General features: G+C 36.8%; 1 protein-coding gene across 1 annotated transcript in view; it reads left to right on the top strand.

The window, feature by feature from the left end:
* Positions 1-21,484, top strand: part of LOC145680283 (putative inorganic phosphate cotransporter) — a 112,931-nt gene that overhangs the window by 26,552 nt on the left and 64,895 nt on the right. Inside the window, exon 2 of the mRNA XM_081750641.1 lies at positions 10,097-10,293. Within this exon, the coding sequence (XP_081606767.1) occupies positions 10,097-10,293 (197 nt within the window). The remainder of the gene's footprint in view (positions 1-10,096; positions 10,294-21,484) is intronic.

Here is a 21,484-nt window from a genome sequence, read left to right as displayed (position 1 = left end):
TTTCAAGGTTTGAATAGGAGGAAACAATATTGGCGTATTTATTTGCAATGTTTTTGTTCAATAAGACCATAAAATAATTAAATTAGAAGCAAAGATTTAAATATGGGCTAATTTTCTTCCGCTGTCAATACTGCTACAAAAGAATTTCGTAAAGGGAAAATGGTACTATATTCAGCACTGACCCTTGGAACTTCATTTTAAAGAACAAGGCTATCATGAACTCAGACCTAAGTACGAAACATATTATTAAATATTATCATCTTTTTTTTCTGTCATAAAATTATTATAAATATTTGCTACAAAAATTTGGAAATGATTATGAAACAATTGTTCAAATTAAGAATGAAAAAGTAAACGGGAGAACCCCGAGAAAACCCACAAACACGATGATTTCCATCACAAGCTCACCTGTCCTGAGATCGAAATTTAATCTCTTATAGTTAAAAAATATACTGCTCTACATAACTTCAGCAGCTCGAAGGAATACCATTAAATGAAATGAAAATATCATTTTACAAGATAAAGAAGATACGGATATACAACACAACACAAATGAAAGACAACAATGCAGATAAGGTGATAGAAAATTTAGAAATACAATGCATAGACATGAAAAGCTTGAATGTGAAGTGGCACAGGCTGTCAGTACCGTGGAGTGCACTTAGCGCCCGTAGATTTAGCGCCCACATATAATATCGTATACTTAGCGCCCAGAAAATATTTGATGCTTATCAGTGTGCTAGGGTTGACCAAAGAGAGAACTAGTTTATATGTATAAATGTAGTTTCGTACTCAAATCATCTATCCCATCCCCTCTCTTTTGACGACTAAAGAACAAAAATTTTTCACTTGAAAGATCCTGCTATACTTCCTGCACAATTGTCATGTCACTTTTAAAACCCCTTAGGCAAGTTGAAAGAAATGTGTTCTTTTCTTCCTCCTCTGTTCATCACCGTCAGCTCTAACACTCTGACTTTTCATGTACATCTGTAATTACGTACAATTTAATTACGACTTAAGAGCATTACTATATCACCTATGAGATTTTCATATATGGATGTGAATTCATGTGCCAGCGTTATTTTAAAATTTATATAGTTTTAAATAATAATAATTACACGCACCTTAATGCAAATACTACTGCATGGAAAACAGCAATTATTTATGCACATTGCATAACTTCATTTCCTATCGTAAATACAGGGTGTCAAAAAATTCAAATACCAAAATTTGCTGGGTAATTCTTTATATCAAATGAAAATAAAACGTTCTAATGAACATGTGTCAAGTGTTATAAGCCGCCCTAAACGCAATCAATCACATTTTAAACCCTAGTTTAAAAATAATGGAACATATCGTAAGTAGTTAAAGAAATTCGGCAAGAACTAGTATTTCCTCTATCTAAATATCCATACAAGGATAAACTTTTAACCCTAGGACCACGGGCGGCGATTAGGGGGGCAAAGGGGGGCAGTTGCCCCTCCACTTTTTGAAATGATCCATTAATGTATATAGTTTCATTTGGAAATATAAAGTTTTGTATGTATTATTGGTTCATAGAATACAAATGGTGCCATAAAATATTTGCCGTTCCATGAGTACGTATTGGTTATCTTTCCGTGAAGTTAAGAAAGCTACAGAAATTGCGTTTTAAAAATGCCACTAAAAATGGCCCAAAAATTAAGCTGTTGGAGCGAGACAATTCGAGCGTACTTTCATTTCATCTTACAAGGGCTCAATATGTTAGTAAGCCGCTCTGGATCTAATTGAGATATAATTTCGCAAGAAAAGAAGTCCTTCACAAGTTATTCTTTAATTGCACAAAAATTGACAGTTCCTAAAACAGTTCTTTTCTTGAAAAATTGACAGTTCTTTTCTTCTTTCTTATAGTAAGGAATATTTTGATTTGATTTTTTTCAGTTTAACATTCTGTTCAGCAGCAAAGCTATATGAGACGTGAACTTAATGATTAACGTAGAGTCCGAACCACGTGAGCTCCCTCCGGGAATTGAACCCAGGTCTCCCTCGACAAAGGCGCGTACGTTGACCGCTTAGCCACGAAGGAGCTCATATAATTTTGCAGTGTAATATGCGAGTTTAGGGCTGTACATATACAGTTTTGTCATACAATTAAATTTAGTAAATTCAACATAATTCTAGGTTTTAGGATTATTTTGTATAACTGGAATGTGGAGTGACTAAGTATTGTTGAGTTTTGATGTATTCCAAGAAAATGAAAACTGTATCTAATGGCAACGAACATGTTTCGGGAAGCTGCAAAAGTATTTCTTTGAATGTCGTAGCATATGCTTGTAGTATTCACTGTCTTTCTAAGAGTAATAACATATATAATAACATGCGTGGAACTAAAAATATAAGTTGTTCATTAATTTCCAGTTTCAATATAACTTTTGCAGAACAAGCCTTATTATCCATTACTATGATTATTTGATTAATATTATCCTTTCTATTTATTTGTTTTGCAAATTTGTTATTAAATAGGTCCCTAATCTGATCTCACAATTTTCCAGACAGAATTTTAAGATGCATGATTTTATGATTTTTTGATTTCATGAGCAAGGAATCAGATCTCTTCTTACACCTTCGTTGTATAAGAGTACAAAGAGTTAATATATTGTGTTGCTCTTGTCAATTTACGTAACAAAATATGAAACAAGATATACGGTATTTTAACTGAAAAAGATAGTTATACAGTTATACAGCCTTTAGTCTATATAACAGCCTCCTAATAGTTATACAGCCTTTAGTCTAACAAAGTGTTACAAGCAACCAGGAAAAGTAACATACAAATACAAATACAAATACATACAAAAAGTAGTATACAAAGTGACATACAAATACTGTATTCAGATCATGTCTTGCCTCCCCACTTTTAACGTCCAACCGCCGCCACTGCCTAGGACTACCAGGTGGGTCCATTGCACTCGTACGCACTTTCTTTAATAATTACTAAGGCTTAGTAAGTATTGAGATTCTATGACATTTCCCTGGTTGTGTTCTTGTATTATGTTATTTAAGTTTTTTTTTTTTTCATTTCCGTGAGTTAAGTGATAGTTTTTAAAATTTATAGCATTGGGTACCGAGTGGGTCCATTAAACTCGAGCCTTAATGAAGAAATATGAGGATAGATTCAGAATAGATTGAGATTGTGGCTCGTAGCGGAGTGAACGTTCTGATAATCTTCTAACTGTCCCAATGAAGTCAGATATAACATATTGCAACTTTATGTGTTATTATTTAGTTTGATTGATTTAATTATTTGCAATTTTGCTTATTTTAGTAGCAGCTTTTCTTTATTTATTCACTTATATAAGTCCATTGTCAGAAGCATAATAGTTGCTTTCGTCTATCAAACTGTATTAATTTTTCCATTGTATGCAGTTGCGTAACCAGGGGGAGTTTCCCGGGATATGAACTCCCAAGAACCAAAATTTTAAAAAGTTGCTAGAATAAAATCTAAATTTGTGCTTTTAGTCTCCAAATTAACAAAAAAGTTTTCCGGAGTAGGACACTGACACCCCCCCCCTTCCCCGAATAGAAATCCTGGCTTTGCCACTGATTGATGTAAAGTTTGGTTTATTGTTAGTGTGTTTTGATCATTGCACATGGTAGACAAACAGATCACTAACAATACACGTCACTATTGATGGTAGAGGAGGAATATTTTTGGTAAATCAATAAACAATGAAGAAATTGATTCCCGACAGACGATAAGATATTAGCAGACTTATATACAAATGCAACTGAAGTTTCTTGTTCAGGTACCGATATTGAAATGAGACGTTGAGTAGTTTTCTTACCCAGAGGATTGGTTAGAAGTTTGAAGCGTAGCACCTATAGCTAATGCAAAAGCACGTGCTAATGCAAATGCAAAAAGCAAAACTCCGGAGAAAAGCGATTCTACATGGGCTGCCTTATGTTTTGATGACAACATCGGCGCTATTAGAATACCTGATGATGAACTGTTCCTAATTTGTGAAGTTGCAGATTCTTCACACACTCTGCAATATAATTTTATTCTTACATATAATATGACTGTAGACGAACAATTTCTCATTTTTTGGGTGCGCTGTCTCTTTTGACAATATATACCCAGTAAGATCACCCATTGCAAAACACAATGCACAACTATTCTGAAGTGGTCACTTCTAGAGCGGAGGAAAAACTCAAAGTTATCATATATTATAACAACAAAATCACACGTTCACACTAACAATCATATGGCTCGCTGTTAGATTACAAAACAATGAACAAAATGGCCTATGACAGTATTTTACATAACTGATGTAAGTGGACTCAACACTTATGGTATTGTGTCATCAAAGCGTAATTTCAAACGAGAAACAGACATTTAAAAAGTTTGAAATGCCGTAAATTCTTCATTTCGTCTGGTTAGCAGTTCGCCAACGTTGAGAAAAAATCACGGAGAATGGAAGCTTCCCTGCATACTGAAAAGAAACAGTCTAAGAAATTCTCTCCACCAAAGAGGGAGCACAAAACAAGAACTTTCTCCCGCAAATGCAAGCTACATGAATGTACTGACATGTAACATTTTCGAAGTGTAACACTCCGATTTTGATAAAATTTGGCAGGTAGATATTACACATGAAATAAACGAATACGTGTTTTTTTTTCTTTTCTGGAGAAAACTGTTTTAAGGGGTAAAAGCCTCCACCCAAAATTTGGAGAAATTTCAGGTCCGAAAGACAAGAAGAAGTTAGCCGGAGTGAATGAAATTGTGCACAGATATTATAAACGTTAAATGATGGAATGTATTTCGTATTTTCCTGGGAAAAGTGGTTGGGTGGGGCACAGACCCCTTCAAACCTTTGATCTCGAAATATCAAAAGCGCTAATAACAGTACGTCAAAAATGCCTACTGGACATGGAGAATGCAACGAAACTATGTTGAATTTCATCACGACTTATCAAAGTGCTAATTAGTGTAGTGAAAAGTACCTAAAAAGAGATGGAGAATTGTAAAACAATTACCTGTGACTAATTAATTTTTAAATTTTGTTACGCAGAAATAAGTTTTCTTCTTGCAAATTTCAATATTATACTTCTGAATAGTGTTTTACTTCATAACAAAACCTTCCTTTTGCAAATAAATAAATAAATAAGTAAATAAATAATAATAATAAATAAATAAATAGATTTGTATTTAGTTTTATGTCCCATGGTTTTGCCAGGTAAGCTAAAGAAGACTTGAATTTACTGATTATAGTGGAATCCGAACCACTTTGGTCATTCAATGGTCTCCCACCAGGAATCGAATCTTGAACCTCATACGCCAAAGGCTTGCGTTCTTGCCACTAGACCAGCGAGGAAAGATAAAACAAACATATATAGGAATATGTAAATTAAACTCACAACCAGACGTGGCTAGTGAGGGAAGTCGTAAGCCAAAGCGTTCCAGACAAGTCACACGAACACGAAGTACATACTGCAGCACTTGGGATTGGCGAATTTTTACAGGGAGAATGAGAAAGTCCGATTTCTATGGAGTGGTGGACGGATTTGTTTTCCTTCTCTCTGACAAGGGTCAGAAGTGATGGATTACTTACAGCAAATCGTACCAGAAGAAACTGAAAAATTCCTAATTTATTTTGATCAACATTACGCATCAGGTAGTCTCTGGAGTATGCGACTTTCATCTTACGGTGATCTTACGATTCAATTTCTTTGCTAGCCTCTTTTGTTTCCTCGCAACATACCCGTTCATATAGCAACATCACAGAAAGAGACACGAACGAGTAAATTGATAGAAGCTTCGAATTTGAAATTCCAAAAGGTTGAACCTGTCCATCCTTCCTTGTGGATGGACCAGTCTCGAGAGCAACAATATCCAAAATATACAAGTGAGTATAGTTTCAGACAGTGAAACTACAGTAGACTTCCAAGCTATGCAAATTGAATACTATATTGAAGACATGGAGTACATTCTTGGAACTGAATCGATTTCTGAGAAACCTTTCGCAAAATCTCTTACCGTTTTTGCTATATGAAAATCAACATTGAAACTGGACGTAGTACTGAATTTCTTCAACTTCCAGTTTTACTAAAATATAGGGGTGCAGATGGGTTATTTCCCTGAGACCATAAATTAATTTCCGAAAACAGTTTGTGGCTATCTATCACTGTTTTGAGTTATAAGCTTTACTGTTGAAAGCGGAAGTGGTCGATTTCAACCATTCCGGCTTAAGTAGAAGGTAGTCCAAGGAGATGGAAAATATTCCTGGGACACTGAATTGATTCCCGAAAACTGCATGACGATAGCTCTTGCCGTTTTTGCTCTGATACCTGTCAACCGAAGGACATAGCCGTTATATAAGACTGCCAACACTTATGCATAGTATAGTTTGGAAGTCTAATACTGGAGATCTTTTTCATTTTATAATTCCTCGTCAATATACCCCATTGTTGAACTCATCAAATGTGGAGTATACAGTTAGTTTATTGACTTAGAGAGTTTTGTACATGCAACTGCCAAAGGCTTGAGGAAAAAACGAAAAATCTAGTATCCCTCATGTATACCCCTATTAATGTTCTTACGTAGTTCATTATCGGATGGTATTTCATGAAATAACACTCCATTGTATTCCAACTTGCCTTTTCTTGCTTTGCAGAATGATACCCAACAATATAAGACCATTTTCTTTTCTAAACTATTGGAAAAGCGTGGTCATTCCTATGCAAACCATAAAGATTTACTCACAAAAAATGGGCAGTACGTGCTGCACTCTAGCGTCGAAATTAGAAAACAAGCGTTCACGCGGGAGACAATGGTTTTTGAAAAGAATGAACAGGCAGGTAAGTGAATCGAGGAGGCGGTGGGATGGACATTACAAAAGGATGAGGCCATGGTTTCAACTGCATCGAACAAGAGCAGCGAGATGAATTACCGAAGAAGAGGATAAAATGGAAGACGACTAGCCTTCAAAGGCGCGTGTTCAACTTAGTGATGGATTATTCTCAAAGAAACACCATACTCGTTCAATATCTGATTGGAATTGATTACTGCATAAGGCTGTGACTTTAGGGTATAATGTGTACAATAAGGTTCGTAGAGCGATTAACTTATTGGTTCGTAAAGCAACGTTCTTTTTATTATAGAACGTTACGTTGTTTTTCAGTGCTTGTAGTGTATAATATCAATTGCTTAACTATATAGATTTATATTACGCATAAAGTTGTGAAATATGTATCAGACTTAATGCGGATAGTTGTTAGATTTTTTTTTTTTTTTGAAACTGTGTAATACCATATGATAATTTGACTTTTTCTTTTTTGGTATCGATACCGATGTTGTTATATAGTCAGAGTTACCATATGTCAGGTTTTTACCGGGACAGTCCCGGTTTGAAAGCTCTTGAAATTAAACCTTGCGTAGGATGAATTGTGAGAATGAATGAAATGGTGGAATGAAGAAAGTGAGAGAAAACGAGAGAACTCCGAGTTTATCCATGCACGCAGCGTCTGACTACCACAAAGCCCATTTGACGCAAGATGGGATAAAACCAGGGATCACATGAACCAGATGTGAGTGTTTCTACCACTGAACCACCGTGACCTCCATGAAGACTCTTATCCCGGTGTTTCGCCAGTTTACATTTTGTCCGGGTTCTCAGTCGTGAGAATATGTTCACCGTTTTTTGTATGCCTTATCCTCATTGCGGTATTCTAGATTACGTCTGTTTTACATAGTTTTCACATTAAAAGCTAAATATGTAACCTTAGTTTATAGTACATTTAAATATTGTAGAGCATTGCATACCACGGAGTACAGTTACATACATGCATTACATGCATATATATATATATATATATATATATATATATATATATATATATATATATATATAACTACGTTTCTGCGTTTCACCCTTTCCCCCGGAGGTTATGACTCATTGAAGCGTCATAATCAGTGCTATTGGCTGGTCTCTCTGTCTCTCTCTCGCGCTCTCTCTCTCTCACTCTTCATAACAGTTTTACTTAGTGGACGCTAAGTACACGGGACATGGATGTAAGAAAATAACAGGAATTAACGACCTGTGGAAAGAGTGGTAAAATGAACTGGACATCCCTGATTGTGAGATAAAATCAATATAAAATTCCTTCTGTGAGCCAGAAACACTGGGCGCTAAGTCTACGGGCGCTACATGCACGGAACCGTCAGTACGGAATCTGAACTCTTCGAACAGACTCACAACCACGATATCTGGTCTCCATGCTGCGCATCAGATTATTTATCAATCAAATCTTGAAGAAAAAGGGAGTCATTTCTCTATTTGGGTTGTCGACAGTCCAGGAATTTTTCACGTCGGTGGATTGTGCTGCGGTATTTGTCGTCCTAGAGCATCCCAACCATGCTTGGTTGAATGCAAACCATTTGATTTGAGTAACGTCTTCTGTCTCCAGATAATCCGACACAAGATGCGCACTGTGTGGGCGTACAGTGTCATCCATAAAACGGAAGTCTGGACCAAATGCTCCATGGAAATTGCGAACAGGATTTCATTCCAATAACGTTGTGTCGTCAAATTTCCATGTTCTACAATATGGAGGTCCATTTTGTAATCAGCATGATCCTACTCCATACCATGATAGAACCACCTGCAAAGAAGGCCTTTCAGCGATGAAGTTAGGGTGATATCGTATTTCTGGCTCTCTTCACACAAGAATATCCGACCGGGATCGGACGACAGTCTGTATTGATTCCCATCAGAGAACATTATTTGTGCTCACTGGTTTTCTCTCCATTCAACATGTCGCTGACAACACGTGTGTCATTCATGTTTGAGCTTCCATTTCAATGGCACACACAGCGAAAATTTCCAGTTCACTTTTATTTAGACAACTACGAACAATGATACGACTAATACGTTCTTCCGTATGAAACACTACTTCACGGAATGTAGACTGGGAAAGTATTAGGCTGTAGTTTTTATGCTGGAATGAAGAAACTTTTCACTCTGGTTGCCACAAGATATTCGCATTGGCTATGATTTATCTATTTGTAAAAATCTCATACAAATGTTAGATGGCCAACGCACCTCTCCTATAGCACGTTATCTCAAATTGATTAAGTTACGTTCTGTAGTGTAAATCAGTTTCACTGTAAAAAAGTAGAATAGCATTTAAACATTTTTAGTACAGATGTTGAGGGGAAATATATCAAGTGTGTGTTTATAAAGTGTGCTTCGCGTGTCCAAAAGCGTTCATTCTTTGAAAACAGTATTCAGTATGATATATTTAAAACACTTCTTCTCGGCAAACAGTTTGAAAACAAAGTAATGACATACATTTTGTACATACATCTGGGACATACTTGGACAACACAGTATCTGAAAGGGGTGAATATGTATCATTCGGAGGCGTTAAAAGTATTCGGTAATGTATACAGTGTCCAACTGTATCTAAAAGTAGTCTCTGTATTTTTTTGTAGTGTTGAACATGACTTTTGACCATTGTTTAACGTGTCCAAATATGTCCTAAAGTATTCAAAACATGTCTAGAATGCCTTCTTACAGTGGTTAAGAGAAACTGCTTTATGAGTGTTCAAAATGTACCTGAACTTCTGATGTGTCGAGAGATTATATGGCAGAGAAATCACTAGGACACTTTAAACTTAGGACTACTTACAAATTTAGAAGTCGTTTCTACCTATATACCCATTGAACACATCTGAAGTTCATGTTAATCACTGTTTAGATGCATTCTAGGCATATTTTGTTCACTGATATAGGAATAAAATTTACATTTTTGACATTTAAGCACTTCTGAATATGTTAAGCAATGACTAGACAGAAGTTGTTTCTGAAAATGTCCAAAGACTGATTCATGTTTTACATTGTACAATAAGTCTTCTTGTAGACGTGGCGTGGCATCGCAATATTCAAAGAGAATAAAGGTTAATTTTATTTCGATATGAGTCGTGTTACGAAACACCAGGATTCCAAGTCGTAGCTGAGTTAGAATTCTCTGACAGTCAAGATTTTTTTAGTTTAGTCTTCTTGAATATAATTTACGATATATCATTAATAACATTTTTTTCATTTTTTTACGATTTCAGGATGGTTTGGAACGAGGCATTTTGTAACGTTTATGTTGTTCTTAGGCATGGCCAATGCCTATGTGATGAGAACCAATATGTCTGTCGCTATTGTAGCCATGGTGAATGACACAGCCTTGGAAAAAGATGCAGACGTTCTGGACAATGAATGTGAAAGTGTATATAGCAACTCCTCATTAGTAGATTCATTAACACAGGTAATATTAAATACATATTTAGTTCGTCAAGTGTATTGAAGCTATACCGTTTCGTATAGATGTTCAGAAATCTAGAAAACAATTAGTAACAGCATTGCAAGTATTTATGTTTTCAATTTATATAGAGGTGTACTAATGATACCTATTTCTTCTTGTACTCTCATCATTACATTTTTCATGGTTGACAGTTATTTCTTTTTCTAAAATGCATTCATTATCTATACTATTATTCTAGAGAGCGTCTTTCTATAGTCGTGGCTAAGAGAGCGGCGCACAGGCATCGCCAAATGATATTGGCAGTTGGTCGAAGATTAATTTGAGTGGCAATCTATAAGTACTACAACTATGGGCATATTTAGTATATTTTGCCGCTCCGGGCCATTAGAAAATGAAGCCCTCCTACGACCCTAGGCACAAGAAAATTTTATTCCCCCCCACACCGTATTTAGTTATGAGTAGGCAAAACGAACACAAAAACTGGCAAAGACAAAATGCTATAGATTTAAGCTGACAGTCAAGAGGCAATAACCTCCACTTCTAGCGCTAGTAGTGTCGTAACAAGAAAATTCACTTTCGCTTTGATACTGACATTATAATCAAGATAGATAAATAGATAGATAGATATAAATATAGATATATAGGCACTGTGTCCATACATACAAAAGAACGTTTGTTGGACTCATTTTTGAAACTAGGAGTTCCTTCGTGGCTAAGCGGTTAGCGGATGCGCCATTGGCGTGGGATACCCGGGTTCGATTCCCGGCGGGAGCTCATGTGGTTCGGATTCCACGTTAATCAATAGGTCCACGTCTCATATAGGCTCGCTGCTGAACGGGACGTTAAACTCAAAATCAACTCAACTCAACTCATTTTTGAAAATCAACGTTTTTCATATAAGAATGAGAAAAATCATGCTCTTGTTGACATCGAGACAAATATATTGAGAAGACAGCTACTTGGCCATAAACGATAACTAATGCTCATACAACTAGCGTCACGCTTTGTTTGCTGATACATTGTTTCAACGACATCTAGTGATGTGTGTATGAACCCTTCTCAATAGTTGACTTTACTATTTTCATTCGCGTGAACTAGTTCAATAGTATGAAGAACTGCAATTACTATAAAATGTGAAAGATAAACTTTTAACTAAGAGTTGAAGCACGTATTCTACAGTTACTTTGACAGAAGAACGCCATTCTCTGCGAAAACTCGTTCAGTACTTGGGTGGAGGAGTGGGTCGCATTCTTGAAAAATAGTCAGAAAGTGGTGTAAATGGTGGGGTGCTGACTGCCACGGGTGCTGACTGCCACAGCCAATTATTGGTGCCGATTGCCACGACTGGCGCTGATTTCCAATATCAAGGTGCTGACTGCCACGAGCCTGAGAGAAAGTTGCTAGACGTAACATTACCGGACGCCAAGAAGCATGAAAGAAACTAGACAAACTTTAGGATAGTGTTATTCAGACCAACACCTAACAAAGGTAAACAGGTCTCTGTATGTACACTCATGTCCAAAGTTATTGTCGCATGACTATAAATATGTTATTCTAGTAATATAATTTGATAACGAACTCGCCCGGTATTTCTTATAATGTTAGTATGTGTATAATCGGCAAAGACAAGTATGTGGTAAATTTCATGTCAAAAGAGCAGTAAATAAGACCAATAAAACGAAAACAAATTTTTCTCGTCCATTAGTTACATTTTATTTTACTCATTATGATTGTCGCATTTATAATTCTTTCCCTATGAAATTTACCACAAATATACATTTCCTGATTATACACATATCAGTATTAAAAGTACTCTGCAAAATTATCTAATTATATTCTTACAAGAAGACAATTGTAGATATGCGACAATACTTTTGGACATGAGTGTACTTCAGTTTTGTAAGGGAGCGGTGCGTACAAAATTGGTACGATTTATGTATTCTCACTTAAACTCCCTATGTCAGCATGAATTGTGTACAGCTGCGCAAATTGTTTCGAGCAGCTCTTGAAAGTTCCATCAGAAAAAGCACTGCTGGCTGTCCCTCACAAGGGAAGTTCAGGATAAAACACTTGCCTGCAAAGATACTAAGCATACCATTTAAAGTCCCAATTCATGCTGATTACAACAAGCTAATAAAATTCCTGTACGGTTGAGAACGGTTCGAGATATTCAACTTGGAAGTTTATATGAGAAAATGAGGATGCACGCATTTATACGCGTTAAGTACAACATAATTAGTAACGAATATTGACATACGAATTGAAAGCTATCGGAAGTAACAGAAAAAAAAGTGTTTCGCAATAACTAAAGGGTTTGTTAGATACAATTAGTCATTACATTGTTCACAATAATCATAGGTTAGAGATGAAAATTGATTACTGTTGTTCTTCTGTTTTATGAAGAAATGACGCAGGCAAAAGACTCCCTTGCACTATGAACATTTTATATGTGCAATTGCGTTGCATCCGTCAAGGGAACAGTTCGCAGACCAAAGCAAAAAGCAAATTCGACAAGTAATTCAAAAGTTATAGCCTATAATTTGTTCGTAACCTGCTTTGTAGAACGCAAACTGAAACAATACAATGTATAGCGGTGATCGGAAGTGATTCGTATGGACACGAACTTTATTTGATTGTTTCGTTGGTACATTATAGCGTCCAGCAGGCCCGTAGCCAGCCCAAAAATTTAGGGGGGACCCAGTAGAAGTTGGGGGGGGGGCGACCCAATCATATTACACTTCATCACCATATTATAGTTCATTTGAAAGCCTACCGTGAAATTTTATGGGGGCCAGCCAAAATTTAGGGGGGGCCCGGCTCCCTCTTGCCCCCCGTGGATACGGGCCTGGCATCCAGATGAAGATGTTTGATATTATGTACAAATCTGCCATAATCTTTGATTGATCGGAATCAAAACACATCAAATGGTTGCACAAATTGTGTGCAATTCTTTGGTATCTTCTCAACCATTAGGTCTTTGCCATCCGTCATGCAACTTGTAATGGACAATTTGTCTGTGAATGGACCCCAGTGATCAAGCAATAGCAAGTTGAAACCATCAGGCTTCGCCATGGGAGAGAATACTTAACGCATTGAAACGTGCATCCACTCATTTTCTCATATAAACTTCTAAGCTGAATATCTCGAACAGTTCTCTAGTTATAGGAGTTTTATTACCTGTTGTAATCAGCATGAATTGGTCCTTCACATGACATGCTTATTTCTCTGCAGGCGAGTGCTTCTCCCAAACTTCCCTTGTCAGCTGGCTTCAGACCCTCATATCCATTAAATAATGCAATAAAACAATTAATATAAACAATGAAATGTGCAAATTGTACATATAACAGAAAAGAAAATTCCTTTATAAACATCCAAGCGTATGTCGTTCCACTTAGTGAGCAACTTTGTAACTTATAGGATGCCACATAGATTTGCTGTGATGATTACTAAATTAATCCGTAATTATTCTCTACTAAATTAATTAATAATCATAAATTTACTATGAGGGATTAATTCCTCTCTTTCCAAATACAGTTACTCCCAGGCTCGTGGCAGTGAGCACGCCGTCGTGGCAGTCAACACCTTCATATTTACAATCAACCACAGTCGTGGCAGTCAGCACCTATCCGTGTAAATAGGTATTAAACGGAAAGGCACTGATCGTTTAAAACTAACAACTTCTGTTAAGGACAAGTTCACCGGACAAACAAACAAACGGAATAGACATTAACAGCTCCAGAAGAACCAATAGAACTTTGGAAGAATACAAGCTGCTAAACTTGATTCAACGAAATAGTTTATTTTGAATGAAACACAATAGACCAAGGATGTTATAAAATAGAGGATCTGCCCTTACAACAAAATCTTGAAGCCATACGTCACAGATTCGCCAGCCCTACTCTGCCCACTCCGCCCAATAGGATCGCAATGTTTTAAGCCAACAATCATGGCGGAAACGAAAGTAGCCAATCAAACGATGGCGCAAACGAGAGTAGCCAATCAGACGTACCGATGCTCGGTTGTTTTTCGGCTTCATCGATTTAATAGGATGACGATACATATGGGCAGATCCGCTATTTATAACATCCTTGCAATAGACTATCACAGAAAGCACAAACTTATTTACGGTGTATACGTATTGATTGAAGAAAACTGCAAAACTGAAAAATTGAATTGAGCCTACAATACTGAATAAAGTACAGTAACTATTCTATTATTGTTATATGTATGTATGTTATTATTGTAGAACACATAGTGCGGGTGATAACGAAAGCGACTCATTTATTGGAATATGGCTCATTAAGCCGATGGGCGGTCAACAGGGGAGACACTACTTATTACACTCCAGGATCGCAGCACACAAAAATGTATACTCCTTATCAGGGCTGCATCCAGGATTGTCTGAAGGGGGGGGGGGGGGTGTACCAATAACTACCAAAATAACCAATCATACTGAAAGTCTTTAAAGTGACATGTGAAAATATTCTCTACCCCTGACAATAATGATTCATAGAACGAAGAAAAGTATTTTAAAGAGGATGACAAGTGGAATGCAGGACAAAAATGTCCTTCTCTCCTCCTGCGTTTTGTTTTCTTCCCTACTTGACAATAATGTTATACTGTGTATAATTTGCTTGGTGAATCCTTTTGCTTCAATCTTCAGAAAATCGACTTAAAGTATTGCTTTTGCAAAGCTCTGCTTTCTTTTAAGCCCCATACGGAAACATGGTGGCAGAAAGTTTCGGAAAGTGTTGCGATTTTCACTGCTAGCTTCTCATTTCAGATAGTGTATAGTTTCAACGAAAGGGGGTGCACGTGCATCTTTACACTCCCCCCTAAATCCAGTCCTGCTCCTTATCGTTTCGAGCATTTCTGTTGAAGAATACGTACAGGATGGTGCATATTTATGTATATGATGTTTCAAAGACTGCTGTAAAGAAATTAGCAACATAACTTGAACATAAACACATTACTCCCATACTTTTCAACACAAGAATTTTAATCCTTGTTCGCCATGGCATGGTCCACCAATACAGCATCCATACCGATACATTCCTGGAGGCGAGGCGAAGGAATAGCAACATTGTCACAAGCAGTTTGACAGACTCATACTGGTATCCTGTGCAGCTCTTCTCTGATAGCTTTCCGTAGTTGCGTGTATGATGTTGTTACATTTTGTCCTTTAAAACCTCTCATAAGAAAAATATAGGTAGTGTCAAATCGGAAGATCAAGCTCCGTCCCACCTCCGCGTAATTGTTTGTTGCAGAATACAAACGCACACAACGCACAGCTGTTCCAGAGACAATCGTTATGCCATCCTGTCTGGCATACGCTAACGGTTCTAAGTCCAGTGACTGTTATTCCCACTCTCAGACTACACAGTGTTGCCATATCAAAACTTTTATTCAGAATTTCAATTTTACTACAGTCAGCCAAACATCACATAGATAACTACGGACCACCTTGTATATTTCAGAGCATGCTATTGTGCTTCGCGTGAGAGTAGAACTGTTTATTCAAAAGCAGAATGTGAATGCTTTCATTCTTTTAACATGACAGTAAAATTACATTCAAAAAGTAGTTTCCTCTTGCAATGTTTAAATCTGCATAAATTTAGGAATTTAACTGTTGAAACCTGTTATAGGAAACACCTGTTAAAAGACTAAGCTATATATAAGAAACCAATTTATGGTTATGTTTAGCCGAAAAAAGGTATCTTCTTTAGGAATCATAAAGATTTCTGAAAAGTAAATCTATTCCTTATGCCTTAGCACATCATGCTGAATACCTTAATCAGTTCCAATCTGATTTACTAACGTAAAATTACTTTAGCCATGTATAAATGAAATTATCATGATAATTTTTTGAATAAATATATTTCTATACCTTTGTAAGTGATTTTCTAAAGATGCTTAAAATCTTAAATTAGCTTGAGATTTAGTTTAGAAAATCGAACGAAAGGGACTCACATAAAGAAGCAAGATAGATTATTGCTTACAATAATGTGATGTCAGTTAAGGAAAACAATAGTTAACCAAATAAAAATCTACTAAAATTAGGCTAAACGTAATAAATCTAAACTGGCTTACCTAATCTATGCTTATCTACAATGGGATTCAGTTCAAGAGAGCGTCGGTTACTGAAAATGTTCAAGATTTTGTCTCTTGTCAACAGACCATAAATCTAAGAAAACAATAGATGACCCTCAGTTAGAAAGATGATTAAAAAGGTGCCAAACATTCTCTTTTCTCCAGATTTATTTTATTTAATTTATCGCGAAAAGTAATAATATTATGTCTTTATTTCTCACTTGTTTTTCTTTCTTTCTTGTTTTTTCTTCTACCTAATGGTATCGGACATCTCGTAACAACGCACCATCATATACCTTGCTAACAAGGGCTGGGTTTACCCTTTTGGTAGTGGTGTGACACAAAGCTCTTATGTTTTGAAACGGGCAATAAGTTACATTTACCAAACCTAACCTAAGGTTCTCGAACATATGCTAAGTTTGCATGCATATAACATAACAGTAAGATACGAGTATGCTAACAGTATCGAAACTGCTTCAAAGTGAAAATGCTGATCTTGAAAGAGCTCACATTCTTTTGCAACAAGCGCATGACAATCTAATATATTTACGAGAAAATTTTTCCTAATTCGTGAACGAAGCTCGTGAAATTGCCAAGACAGGATATAGAGTGTAAGCTCAAACAAAATCGTGTGCGAAAAGTAACAACATTTTATGACGAAATTTCTTCTGACTCTGCTATTTTGGACCCATTAAAGATATTCAAAATAGGCTATTCGTTTTCAACGTTGTGATTGATATTGTCCTGAGTCAAATTGAAAACAGATTCAATAGTCTGAATGTCATACTGTTTGCGTGTTACTTGCCACGGTGTTACTTGCCACTATTGGAATTTCGTGTTACTTGCCACGGTTACCTTATCGCATATTAATCTGTCTATGGCAGCGTGTCCGTTGCCACGCACCTGCATCTAGATTTGACCTTGAGGGGGTGGGAGTAATTTCCCAAGAAATTTTCAAAGAAAGGCAATCACCTGAAACACAAGAAACAAAGCAAATTTCTGATTTAAGAAATAGGAACCTTGTTACATTTATGCGTGTCACAAAACTCACAAAACTCGCGCGAAATACAAGAAACAAAACAAGATTCTGATGAAAGGAGTATTCTTGCAAATCTACACAACAATTGAAATTCTTCAGTAATTCGAGCGCTCATTTTGCCGTCTGAAAGCATGGAAGAAACGCAATGATTTATCTTTACATCACAAGGAACCTTGTCACTTGCGCGTCGCACGTCATAATGATTATGATTTTAAACATTAATTATTTACAAAATCCAACAGCATGTTCCCTTTCTTCGTAATCAACTATTCCAACTTTTGTACGTAACTCAAACTTCTGACACTTTTTTTTATTTTATTTATTTATTTTTTTTTATTTTTTAATCACAGCCTCTTCTCAGATTCTCGAGAATTCGTTGTATTCTCTCGTCAAGCTTTATAGAAGATACTTTTCTTCTCTTTTGCGGTATACCTTGCACTTGCTGTCTCATAAAGGCATGTAAACTAAATTTAGCGTCTTCCTTCAGCACCTTTAACAAAGATAAGCACAAACTTCAGACTAGCTGTACCACCTGAAGAAAGGCTAATAGTGACATTAAGGTAAGCATGGACTATGCGTGTATTAGAATGATTTACCTGTAACATAAGCATTAATAATAATTAGATGCCTATTGACATTGGTCCATTTACTTGTACTGTGATATCAAATTCAAAATCTAATAGGTTTCGGTGGTAAAGCGTTCACTTCTAGTGCATAGAATCCCTGGTTCGATCACAGCTCGCGCTAAGTGGGGTTTGTGGTGGACAAAAACCGTGTGGATGAGTTTTCCCATTTCCTCCCATTTTCTTCATCTTGCCATTTCATTCATTCTCATCATCGCCGTCTCCTTTAGCCTACCCGGCATAATCGTGGAACAAAACTCCAAGGTTTCATTTCATTTTCATTTCAAAATTTAATAGACTCCTGTGTAAATATCTTTTTTTTTTTTTTTTTTTTTTTTGGCTGGGAAGTTCATTCCAGTTTTTTACAATAGCGAAACACACTTCCTCCTGCAATTTCTTCTTTCAATTTAGTGTATATCTGAATATTCTTGATAACTTTATATATATATATATATAACGCTGGATGTTTCTCTATTTCATCAATTTTTCAAAATGTCTTTATCACTAATTAAAGACATACATGTATTAGCTTTCATTGCGAACACTTTTTTCATATTCTACACACAAAGCGAACTGTTATGTGAAAACTTGTAGAAAGCATCTATTTTTTTCTCTCTCTCTCTCTCTGCTTGGACGTACCTCGGCAACTTTTCTGTCGCCGTCGCCGCAGTGAGCAGACTCCCATAAGACTCAATGCATTTTTAGATGTTGTCCAACTGTTCCGTCGCCAAGCTGTTGCCTTAGGTCTACTGTTCACTGTCAACATTTTGTCGGACAACTATCTTGTTGCTCTGGCTAAATGCATTGAGTCTTATGGGAGTTCGCTCACTGAGGCGACGGCGACAGAATAGTTGCTGAGGTGTCACTAAGCAGGGCGACAGCAGGGCAACAGTTTGGCGACGGAACAGTTGCGCAACATCTACAAATGCATTGAATCTTTTGGGAGTCCGCTCACTGAGAAGACGGCAACAGAAAAGTTGCCGAGATATCTCCAAATAGAAAGGTAAAAAATAAATGTTTTCTACAAGTTTTTTCACGTAACAGTTCGTTCCGTGTGTAGCGCGTGAAAAGAAGTGTTCGCAATGGAAACTAATATATTCTTTGATTAGTGACTAGCATGTCTTTAATTAGTAATAAAAACTATGAAAAATTAATTAAGGAAATAGAGAAACGCCCAGCATTAAAGAAGAAATATATATAAAGAAGAATTTGTGGAAGAAAGTGTGTTTCGCTGTTATAAGAAACTAGAATGAGTTTTCCAGCCAAGAAAAAAACAACACAGGGAAATTACTCCCATCCCCTCAAGGTGAAATCTAGATGCAGGTGCGTGGCAACGGACACGCTGCCATAGACAGATAAATATGCGGTAAGGTAACCGTGGCAAGTAACACGAAATTCCAATAGTGGCAAGTAACACCGTGGCAAGTAACACGCAACGGTCATACTTAAACGTTTCTCATTTTTGTCTCCCAAGTGTTTGAAAGAACTGACTCGTCATAAAATTGCAGAGAAAACTCAAGCTTTCATTGACAAGTATAAGAATGACATTTCGGGAAATCTCTTAGATCAAGTATTAATATTCTGTTGCTTATTGTTGCTGGAAATATCTACCAAGAAAACAATTTGAAACATTGCAGCTTTGTTAATTGAAGAAAACAGTTGCTTACTAAGTAGTTCGCCGGACTTGACTACTGCCTTACAGCTGTGCCTCACATTTTCTGTCATAACTGCTGTAGCAAAGAGTTTTTCAAAATTAAAATTATCAAGAATTATTTACAGAGTACCATGACAGAAGGTAACTTGCGTGCACTTGGCATTTTGAGCATCAAATAAAAAAAAAAAAGGCAAATTCTTGCTCCTGAAGAACCGAAGGCTTATCGTGTACACGGTTCTTAAAAAAAATGTATTCTATTCGAAGTACGAGGGTCATTCCGAAACTAATGAAGATACATTAATAACAAAAGCACAGCTAAACAGAGCAATATTTCAGCTACAGACTGTCTTTCTCCACATAGCTCTCATCGTTCGTTATGCACTTTTGCCAACGATGAACCCGAGCCTAAATGCCGCGCTTGTAAAAATCGGAACCAGCTGAGGCTAACCACTTCCTTACAGCTTTGACAACAGCTTCCGAGTCTTGAAAATGTTCGCCACATAGTCCATCTTTCAGAGCCCAGCTTCATATTCGTCCAGCAGGTCCCGACAAATTTCCATTCGCTGAGTTTTGTGATCTGTAAGCATCCACGACACTCATCGCGCACAGACTTTCCGATAACTAAGATGTTCCAGAATTTTGTTTTCAAGCCATTACAGCCGACATTCTGCTTTGTTCTGCTTTGGTTTGCCTTGTTCTCTGGTCGTTATCCGGCGATCAACATGGATGAGTTGACCAAGACGCTCTTCATTGTGAGAGATGACAGCTGTGCAGGGTCGACCGTGCCGTGGCTTGTCATGAGCACCCTTTTCACCACCTTGAAAATGCCGTACCCATCGTCTTACATTGCTCATGTCTATTGTATCGTCTCCATAAACCTTTACCAAGCGTCGATGGATTTCAATGGGCGCAATTCCTTCAGCAGTGAGGAATTCAATCACACATCGTTGTTTTATACGCATGACCATATCAAGCTCCATTTTTGGAACACTCCTATGCTGGCGCCAACTACCGCAGAACAACGGGACCAGCTGCAAATAAAAAGGAAGGTTCAAGCATTAGCACTACACCAACGACATCTGGCACGGACATACAAAGTGAACACAAAAAATAGGAGGCATTAATTTCGGAACGACTCTCGTGAAATATAGTGATAGTGATGCTTACAATACCTCTCCTTAGTTTTATCGTGTGTGTTGTATGTTCCAGTGTGACGTTACAAGGAGAGTTTCGCTTCCCTTTTATTCTAGGTAATGAGAGTGCTATATTTATATTTTACATGAGTACACAGAAATATTCTACTTCAGTTTTCCTCTGTGTGGGTTGTGGTTACAGTATAGTTCCGATTAACCGAAACTCGAATTATCCAAATCAGCGTTTCCCAACCGGTGTGTCGCGGCACACTGGTGTGCGGTGAATGGGCCGCTGGTGTGCCGCGAGTAAATCGAAACAAAATTATTAATTCTGTAGCAATTACATTGTAGGGAAAAATGTATATTTGTATTTCATATTACAATCAACCTCTAATATGAATCTAGAATTTTAAGTTTCATACCGCGTTACTTTTCTGTACATTTTTAATATTGAAAAAGATATTTGTTATCATTGTTATGACGTTATGACCATTACCGCTTCCTTATTGTTGCAGGCTATTTCATAAATTCAAAATTTTAAAATATTCAATCCCTTCGACGAAACAGACATGCATACGAATTACCTACATTTGAGTTTTAAAAGTAAAAGATATATGTTTGTTCGTTCGTTATTTAGTGATCTTCCTTGTTAGTG

Source organism: Thermobia domestica, chromosome 3, assembly GCF_964235325.1.
Source record: "Thermobia domestica chromosome 3, izTheDome1.hap1.1, whole genome shotgun sequence".
In the NCBI taxonomy this organism is placed as follows: Eukaryota; Metazoa; Arthropoda; class Insecta; order Zygentoma; family Lepismatidae; genus Thermobia; species Thermobia domestica.
This window is presented reverse-complemented; position numbering and strand designations above follow the sequence as displayed.